The following is a 10366-nucleotide window of genomic DNA, read 5'->3' as shown; positions in this document are numbered from 1 at the left end:
AGCATGGAGCGCAATGGCTGCAGAGAGAGGGTGATGCGAGTGTTGTGCACTGGCCTGGTAGGTTGCTGGCAGTGCATACACCCCATCCCCCTGTGTGTCAGCCCGGTCTGAGACCGCTTCCCAGGCACCCCACACAGCCGCCCCCAAGCACTTCACAGGTCTTTTAAAGACCATTCGCTTGTTAATGAGGCTTTGTTGGCTTGTCACACCTTCCAGAACCCCTGCATCGCCACTCTTGACTATTGCTGTAAGAATTAGCACGTTACACATACCAAGCCCTGTCAGCTGAAACCTCCGAGGAATCGGGTTTTTGCTTGCAGGAATCGGGAGGCGGGAGACTAGCCTTGAAATCGGTAGTCTCCCGCCTGAATCGGGAGGGTTGGCATGTCTGCCGGCGGGAGGTAGACACAAGAGGGAGAGGTGATGGCTGCAGATGGACAGTCTGTGCAGATAGGGCAGGTGAATGTGACGGGCAGCCCCAGATAGGGGGGTTGGAGGACAGCCAGTGAGTGCAGAAGTAGAAAGGAGGGTGTGGGGGGAGGGCGGTCAGTTCAATGGCCCAGTGTAGGTGGAGAGCGTGTGTAAACAGGAAAGGAGTTGGGGGGGGGGGGGGCGCCAGGCCCTGGCAGGGGACTCTTCGGAAGGGGGCGGAGGGGGCAGACAGGAAAGGTGTGGGTGGAGGGCTGGCTTATTGATGAGCACTGCGCCACCGACCAGGGAAGGGTCAGTTGTCCAGTGGCACGGAGGAGCTTCTGGCTGCAAGCATGAAGGCGCTGCTGCTGCTGGCCTCGGTGCTGGGCACCGTCGGCTGGTCTGTGGCCGATGAAGGTAAGGCTGGTGTGACCCGAGGTCGGAGAAGCAGCGAGGTATGGGGGCGACATGGCCAATAATCTGGGGTGCTGGAAGGTTAGAGGGTTCCAAACTAATCTTGTGCCGAACGAGCCAATAGCTCTCAAGCCAAACAAGCCTGTAGCCGTGCATGTTGCATTTACATGCTGTCTTCACGGCTAGATTTTGAATGTTGACTCACAGATCAACCCTTTATCCGATTTGCTGCTCCTTTACTCTCCCCCATCCTTTTTTCACTGCATCCTCTTACTTTCCTCAAACCAAACAGCCTCGCCTCATCATCAACTTTAAATCTGAACTGTATTTGAAAGTCGCCTCTGCTCCAGGATTGCAACGCTTCAACCATTTCTTGTACCTCGTCCAGCTCTGGATTTCCAGCACATTTCTATTCTTAATCCCACCACAATACAATAGAATTCCTGCTGTTCTTCGAGAGCAAGAGACTACTAGTCCACACCTTGCTAAACAACAAGAACGTATGCAGATTTGAACCCCAAACTGCACATGAGGCCAGAACCTTGGACTGACCCTGACTACTGACCTCACCCTAAAGGAACACACTGCCAAGAAAACAAAGATGTCTTGGTACCAGATCTCTCTGCTAGAAAATAAGTGAGCCATTCCTTCTGAACGTGTCATCAAAATGGCTGTTAAATTCCCCGTATTATCGCACCTGAATGGTGGCAAAGCCCTTTTCGCCAGCCTCCCTGACTATACGTTTGTTTCCCTTATGTACATCCTACATGCAGCAGCATAAAGAAATATAACCACTCCACCCACACCCTGATGGAACGCCACTCACTGCCTCTGCTAGCCCTCGCCATCTTTAAAACCAGCTGCACCCTCTTCAAAGCCTTTCTGGCTGAGAAGCTCACCGCCTCCTGTGGTTTATGGCACAACCACTGCTAAGGCACCATTAGCCTGGAGACAGAAATATTCAAAAAAGAAAAAACATGGCAGCGGGCTTTCTACATTTATACACCCGGCATCTGGAATATCAGCGCCAATTTCATCAATACTACTCCAATCATGGTCCAATTTAGGAAAGAGCTGAGGACACAAGGCTTCAAAGTACACTGCATCCTGATGCAGTAAGAATCCACTTTCACTCTCAGAACCCAGCTTCCCTCCAATCACACGTTAGCTATGTATTTGCCATGGACCCTCTATAGTGCTACACTGGCTTTCGTCTAGGTGTCAACCACATACATCCATACACGCAGCCAGACTCACTCCTACCACACTCTCACTCTATGCTGATTCTCAGCCCATCCGCATGCCCTCATCACTCATCCCTACTCTCCACTCCCACCCAGCATCCACTTTCACATCTGGCACTAATCCCCGCACCTGGCACTTGCTCTCTCACCCATGACCAGTTTTGCACGAGGCATCCACTTTAGAACTTGTCATAGACGTTCACACTGGATGCCCACTCTTGCACCCAGAACCCTCACTGATGAACGGCACGCGCTCTCACAGCTGGCCTCAACTCATACCCCACACATCTCTCTCGTCCTTGCTTTGTCTCTCTGGTCACTCTCTGTTTTCTTCACTTTCCCCCCTCGATCTTCACGTTGGCTATTTGTAAAAGTCAGTGGAAAAAGATATCCAGGTGCCATTTTTTATCTGCATTTTAAGGTCGAGCCTGGGCAGCGCATGCACTGCTCTGTGAGGCCTGCTGTATTCGAGTATAGACTTAAGTCCCTCTTGGATGCATTTTAAATCCCAAAGATTTCTTCGTGGAAAGGATCCATGTCAAAAAGAAGGCCAGACGTTCTCTATCTCACAGCAATGGCGTGAAATACACTATTTAAGTGTTCATTCATTCTTCACCCTGATAAGTGCTCACAGGGTAGCCAGGTATGTACCAAAATGATAGTTGCAGTAAGGAGGTACCTGATGATGAAGCATGCCACGAAAAGTAAGTGAGGGTAACTGTCCTTCTTAGGAAAACCCATAGCGATATGTCAACACTTGCAGGGTGGGATCCTCATGGTTCTTATCTACTGAAAATGGGAAATCTCATGTCTGAACCAACCTTACAGTACCCTAATACCTGTGTTGATTAATTACCATATTTTGGAAGCATGTATGAGGGTCTCCCATACGAGAGAGTTTAATAAATGCCACAGTCGCAGAATCCCATAAATTGAGGATCTTGCCTAAATCCATTGTTCCAGGTGAACTCTCAGAAAGTAATTTTAAGTGTTTCCCGCCAATGACCAACAATCCTTACACAACTTTTAATAATAAAAGTTATATTGTGGTACTATTTAGGCGTTAACTCCACCTACCCTAATGAGCTCACTGGCTAACTTTTAACCTTGAAGCCCACTTTATAAAATCATGAAATCAAATTTTATTAAATAGATAAAATCAGTTGTTTGTCACAGCTCTAAGGTTGTAAAATGTGTCCAGCATTTATAGTTGTGCCGGCAAAAGTTAGGATTTAGAAAAAAAAACTCTCAAAGAAAATGACAGACAAAATTAGAATGCAACATTAACAAAATATTTGACAAAACATACAGATATCCCAGACACAGACATTATGTCTAACAATTTTAACAGCACAAATACTTCTAAGGGATGGATGGAGAAAACTCAACATTAAGGTCAATGGGAGAAGCCACAAACGCCTTTTTAACAGGGAGTAAGACATTGAGTTATTAGTTGAGGTGGGTAAGTATCCAGCTCAAGTAAAAATCACATTCCTTGCCAGGGTGAACCACTAAGGTCACTAAATTAACCTGAGCTCAACCCCCTGGTATGCATGGCACAAAACATACAGGCTTAACTTAGACGCAATGTGTAAAGTAATTATGGTGTACTCTAAACAGTAATAAAGTCAAAACAATAAAATCCCAAAACGTATTAGACAAATAGAGTACAATTAAGTAAACAAAACAATACAAAAATGACAAAAATACAATTAGAATTGGAGCTTTGACATTTTAAAGTTTTAAGTAGAAATAACATCAAAAATCACAAAGTGCCAAGACAGGTTGCATACACTAACCATGTTCATCCTTGTCAAAGATTGTACCTTTTGACTTTAGTCCTTTAAGGCCCAATCAACCCCAGGAGTCCACTTCTAAAGCTCCCAGGGCATCAGAGGAGGCACTTAGAGACTCCAATAGTGGACAGCAGAGACCAACAGTAGGGTCAAGATCTGATCCAGTTGCCACTGGTCTGCTGGGCTGTAGCAGGAATGCCTCTTGGAACTTGTTGTATCCCTGTAGCCTGAACAGGAGGTTAGCCATATGACCCTTGGAGTTCACTTCCTTGTCATTTGTATGAAAGAGAGAGCAGGTCCAGTCCTCCAGGGCTGTTATAAGGTTGCAGACAGCATGTCCAGTCCTCTTCTGATCTCCCTGAGGTCCAGGATTGTTCTATATTGGGTGTCTGGAGATGATACATTTATGCCTGGCATGAACTACTGGGCGAGAAGGACCTTGGGGGCACCCTAACCAATGGGGTAAAATTCCCAGGGTTGGTCCTACCCACTTTGGGCATTTTCAGGAGCTCCGAGGGGTCTGGGTGTGTGGGGAGTGTACTGTCTTAATCCTATTATCCTTCAAAATCTAACACTAAAATCTAGTTGGAGGCAGTCCCTGTACTCCTAATATACTCAGAGACAGAAGTCTGGTAGAACAAAGCTGAGTTTTCAGCAACCACAGAGTGGATACACACAAATTGTTTTGGAAGTCGATTTCCCTCCATTGAGATGTGTCTCAAATTTCATATGAAAAACCCCAGCCGACCTGTCAAGTAGGTCTTGAAACTCTATCACCGTCTGACAGTGTGTTGGCAACAACAGATCGGCTACCTTCTGATTACTGCAGTAGTATTTGCCGCTCACACTGCGAGGCTCGCCCTAAAACTATGATAATCAGTATGGGCGGATCTTTGCTGCTTTTTTAATGCATAGTCAACCACACCCTTGCTAGTGCAATGCTCATATTTATTATCCATGCAGACATATTAACCTCGGGCCCATATTTATCAATATGTTTTGTCGCCATTGTGCCACGCATGGGGTGCGCAAGGGGTGCTCACGGGCGACGCAACACTAAAGTAAGATTTATCTAGTCACGCAAGGTCACCTTGCATGGCCCTGCATGGCTTGATAAATCTGAAGTGATGTAACACAGCGCAATTCGGTGTGTTGTTAATGTTAATATTATTGATATTTCTAAAGCGCAAACTGCTACCCAAGGGTGTCCTGGCGCTGCTTGAAGTCCAACCTGGATCCAAATGCGAGGGAGGGGAGGTAAAGCAGTAATTGAGCCTAGCTAGCAAAGAGCCAAGGCTTCAAACCCTTTCTAAAGGCCAGTAGGCTTGGCATGGCTCTAAGATGCATTGAGAGTCCATTCCAAGCCTCAGCAGCCCCGACCGTAAAGCTTCTTCCCCCCCCAGTTGGCTTTTTTTACGAAAGGTGCCGCCACTAGTTTAGTGTCAGAAGAGCGTAAACATCTGGTTGGTTTGTACCATTGGAATTGCTTTTTGAGATGGTTAGGTCCAGTTTGATAAAGTGCCTTGTATACTGTACACAGAACCTTAAACTGAACCCTTTTTCGCACTGGCAACCAATGGAGCCTTCTGATTTCTGCTGATATGGAGGCATGTTTGGGAGGGCCAGTCAGCAATCTGGCTGCAGCATTCTGCATGAGTTGCAATTTATTTATTAGTCCTTCCTCGATGTTAACATATAGACTGTTGCAATAGTCCAGTCTGGACATTACTAAAGCCGTGATAATTATTTGATGACTATTTTTGGGCAGGACTGGCAAGATTTTCTTACAGGCTTTTAGAATGTAGGAGGTGGAGGAGACTACTGCGTTCACCTGATCCCTGAGGTTGAGTCTGTTATTTATCCAGACTCCTAAGTTTTTTGCCTTTTTTGGGAAGAGGACCTAGTGTGTCTGGCCACCATTCCGGGGTCCAGAAGTTTACATCATTGCTGAATAAGACCACCTCCGTCTTACTGGAATTCAATTTAAGACAATTTCGGGCCATCCAGTTCCCTACAGCTATCATGCAATCATGAAATCTGGATGCTGTTCCTTGCAATTCTTCTGGCCTTAGTGACACCACAATTTGGGTGTCGTCTTCGTATGAGGTCAAATTAAAACCGAATGATTCAATGAGGGGAGCAAGAAGTGAAACATATATATTAAAAAGTGTAGGGCTTAATGATGACCCCTGGGGTACCCCACATGGGAGAGAGTAAGGTTTAGTAGCAAATTCCCCCAGGGTAACTGTCTGTTGTCTGTCTGACAGAAATGATTTCAGTAGTCTCCATGCCTGACCATGTACTCCGATCTCCCACAGCCGGTCCATCAGTAAAGCGTGATGGACCGTGTCAAAGGCCGCATAGAGATCCAACATTATCATGGCTGCTTTTCCTCCCTGATCTATAATGGCTCGGATTTCTTCTGTCGATTTGAGCAGTGCAGTTTCTGTACTATGGCCACTACGGAAGCCATATTGTGTGGGGCTAGTGCCTGAGCTTTTTCCATGAAGGAGCTGAGTTGTTCATTCATAACCTTCTCTGCTATTTTTGCGGGACGGGGAAGTCGGGAGATAGGTCTGTAATTATTCATGTTTTCAGGGTCCAAACTCGGCTTTTTGAGCAAGGGTAGTATCGATGCCTCCTTCCAGAGTTTGGGGACGTGTCCTTCCATTAACATGACATTAATGATAGAGGTCAGAGTGGAGACAACGGGCTCAGCTGCTAGTTTTAAAAATGAGACTGGGCACGGGTTGGATGGCGAACCTGTTTTCACTTTCAGCAGGGCATTAGAGATGTCTATTGTGGTGATTTTGGCAAACTCGGTTAAAAATGTACCGGGAATATGTCCTGTCTCTATCTCAGGAGGATGCGTGGTTAACGTATTAATCTTAGTATTATTGAAGGATGAAAAGATGGCATCAACTTTTTCAAAGAAAAAGTTTGTGATTTTGTCACACAGTACCTGATTGGCCGGGATGGGCGGCGGGGCAGGATATGCTAAGGCAGATACTGTTTTAAAAAGTTCTTTTGTGGAATTTTAGGCTGAGTTGATTTTGTTCATATAAAAATCTTGTTTTGTGTCTTGTAGCATTTTTTTATACTTGGCTAGGTCTGCTTTATATTCGTTTTTTTCTTTGTCCTTATATTCCCTTCTCCAGGCTCTCTCTAGATGCTTACAGACCAATTTTTGGTCTCTGAGCTCTTGGGTATACCATGGGGAGGAAGGTTGTGTTCTGTTAGATCAATGTATTTTCTTTGGAGCAAGTAAATTTCCGGCTGATTCCAGCCAGTTTGTGTATTGGAGCGCGCCCTCGTCTAGGTCTGTTAGAGTATTGAAAGGGGTGGACACTAGTACTTCTTGTAATTCGTTTGCGGCTACCTTGTTCCATGCTCTACTAGTTATCAATTTAGAATATTGGTTTCACAGCTTGTCGCTTAGGTGTAGTTATTGTAAACAGCACTACCTTGTGGTCTGACCATGTCACGGGATGAAGACCCACGATAGAAAGATTCTCGTTATTGGAAAATATTCCATCTAAGGTATGTCCTGCTTTGTGGGTTGAACCATTGACTAATTGCTTTAAGTCAAGGTTACTCATAAAATCTATCAAATTTGAGGTTTCTGGGTCAGATTGTGCTTCTAGGTAGAAATTAAAATCTCCCAGGATAGTACATGAACTGGCACTGAGGATATTTTCGAACATGGAAATAGCTTTTGTTGAGAACGGGCTTCTAGGGCCAGGTGGTCTATAGAGAAGAGTACCTTTGAATGTATGGTGATTGGAGAGATAGAAGTTGAATTCCAAAGCTTCGCATTCCTCATTAGATGAGGGTTTGAATGACGCTGTTAGGGATTTATGGTAGATTATGGCTAGCCTCCCCCCCCCCTGTGTTACTCTGACTTAGGGAAATGTTCCATGGGTGGAGCGTAGGTGTTCCCATGCATCCATCCATGGATTTTGGCGGATCACCAGATTTACTAACACTTGTAAACCTGGGAATTTGTCAAAATGCTATCTCCCCAGGGGAAGCGTAACCAGGAGAAATATCTTTATTTCTCCTCGTTGCTTGCTCTTTCTAAGTGGGCTGCATTTTACAGCACACTTAGAAAGAGGAAAATACCTCTGAGGGTTGTTTTTGTGCAGGAAGGGGCACCTTCCTGCACAATAACATTCCTGCCTAACAACGCAGGCACCTTTGCACCATGGCGCAAGGGTGCCTTCGTTGGCACTAAGCAGCCAAAAGAGCACCAGCGCAAGGAAATGTCTGAAATGCATTATATAATATTGAACAATGTGCATTCCTGCCCTTTCACACAGCGCAGCATAGCAAGGTGGTTAGATACGTTGCGTGAAAGTTTGATGAATATGCTCCCACTCTGAGAGAGATAATAGAAGGCCTGAGTGTTAGCTACATCTGCTTGTGATCGGGTAGGTTTATTTGAAGTTAATCATCACGTCCTTGACATCAGCCAAAAGACCACCCTGTCACAGGCACAAAACACCTCCCCACATCCACGGTCTTTGTCACTGTCCTGGGAGCAAGTGCACACCTCATTTATGCCTATTGAAATGCTAATAACTGGCTAGAACAAGTGAGAGAACAAAATGCAGATTTCGTTTCCAGGGACATCAGCCAGGGCAAACATAATTTTTTAAAGTCATCTTTCCAAAATATGTATTACTATGGACCAGGCCAACACTGCTACAGTTAAAATATCCTTTAGGAATGTTTTGCTATAAGGGCTTGTTTAACATTAACCTTTTACATGTCCTACTTTTAAATACCTTGCCATATGAGTAATGTGGCCTAATTAGGTGTGTTGTATAAATATTTAAAAGGAAGGTTTAGACCTGTCAAAAGGGGTTATTTAGACTTGTCAAATTTTAAGGTAAAACCTGCACAACAAGGCTACTGTTGGCAGGCCTGCAGGCCTGCTGTCAGGTTACATTGTCGCTGGAGTGAACGGCACAATGGGTGTTGCAGTCCTCTTGTGATATTTAACTTACAGGCCCTCGGTACACCTTGGTGTCATATACTACGGATTTATAGGTACGTTAAATAAGTTAACCAGGTATTTACGAAGTTCATCGTGTTTAAAGGAGGAGCATAAACACTTAATCACTGGTTAGCAGGGGGAAGTGCACAGAGTCCTATAGCCACCAAAAATTGGGTTCAGCAAGAAAAAGGCAAATAATTCCAGAGTGATCCTGCAGAAAGGGCAAATTTCCAATAGAGAGGATGTGTGTGTCCTATGTACCAGTTAGCAAGCACTACCCTCATAACATAACATAACGGTTTATTTGTAAAATGCATGTTCATCTCCAAAGTGGATACTTGTATAGCACACTATTCACCTGCAAGGGTCTCAAGGCGCTTGTACGAATACCGCTGTGGAACCCATCCTGGCTTTCCCTGTGAGGCATCCACTCCTGGGCACCCCCAAGGTGGAGGCCAGGCATCCTTAGCATTGTGGAGATTAAGCAAGCTATTGCCCAGAGTTGCAGAGTGGGACTCCGTGATAGGAATAGGTACCGAGGCGAGAGTTATCATGTCTGTGGAATTTTTGAGCCCAAGACCCACCAAGGTGGGGAATTGAACCCTGGTCCCAGGCTAGACCTCTGCATCAGGGTCTGCCGCTCTAATCATTGAGCCACACTTCTCTGACAAATCTTTATTGACATATAAGTACAGGGTGCTAATTTTTAAAACCGTGAAAGGCTGAAAGTACATGCTGGGTTTTGAATTCGTGATCACATGAGTAAACATGAGCCTGGAATAGATGGATTAGTTGTCTGAGCCACTAGACTCACAAAGAGAGTGGGTGGCCACGGTAGCATAACAAAGGCCCACGCAGCCCCTGCGGTGCGGGGGCCCCCCAAGCTCCGATACTCTGGCTGGAGAGCTCCCGATTGAGGTCGGAGGGGGCCTCTGCACGTACCTTGTAGGGGGGTCACCTCAAGTTTCGTTACACCAGTGGGTGGCCAGTGCCACAGGTAGCAGTGCTGTCCCTTAAGGAGAGTGTGCAGCCTCTGTGCCATATAGTATTCGGGTCTTTTACGGAGTGTTTACGATCTGTATCCCATAGGTTTCTCGTATTTATGGTTCGTGTCCTGTGTCCTCAAATAGGAATTATTCCTTATTGAGAGTGCTTCTTTTATGTGCATCTTTTCTCTTCCCAAGTGTCTCACCCTTTAGAGGTTGTGCATTCTGTGCTAGACCGAAGGAAGATGCAACTCCCAGTAAAAAGTGTGTGTTCAATGTCCTTGGTGGTGATAACATCCCTACAGAGAGTGTGAGTATTATTAACAAGGACATCGACGGCTGCACTTACACCTGTCAGGTATCTAGAAAAGGATGCCGAGCAGGCATAAATGCATTCCCTTCTACGTAATTGAATGCCACAATTAAGTACTGTTACCCCTTAGGAAATTCCAGGCAATGAGTGTGTGAATCAAGGTGTGATTTGCCAGAGTGTGGGTTTGTTGGATTCAGAAACTC

The 10366-nt window shown here is 45.5% G+C and overlaps 1 protein-coding gene across 1 annotated transcript in view; it reads left to right on the top strand.

Moving 5' to 3' along the window:
- The first annotated feature begins 674 nt into the window (after nt 1-674).
- VTN (vitronectin) overlaps nt 675-10366 on the top strand; it is a 59529-nt gene continuing 49837 nt past the window's right edge. Inside the window, exon 1 of the mRNA XM_085649104.1 lies at nt 675-828. Coding sequence (XP_085505230.1) covers nt 765-828 — 64 coding nt within the window. The 5' untranslated portion in view covers nt 675-764. The remainder of the gene's footprint in view (nt 829-10366) is intronic.

The sequence above is a fragment of the Triturus cristatus genome, chromosome 3_2 (genome assembly GCF_964204655.1).
Source record: "Triturus cristatus chromosome 3_2, aTriCri1.1, whole genome shotgun sequence".
NCBI classification, from domain to species: domain Eukaryota; kingdom Metazoa; phylum Chordata; class Amphibia; order Caudata; family Salamandridae; genus Triturus; species Triturus cristatus.
This window is presented reverse-complemented; position numbering and strand designations above follow the sequence as displayed.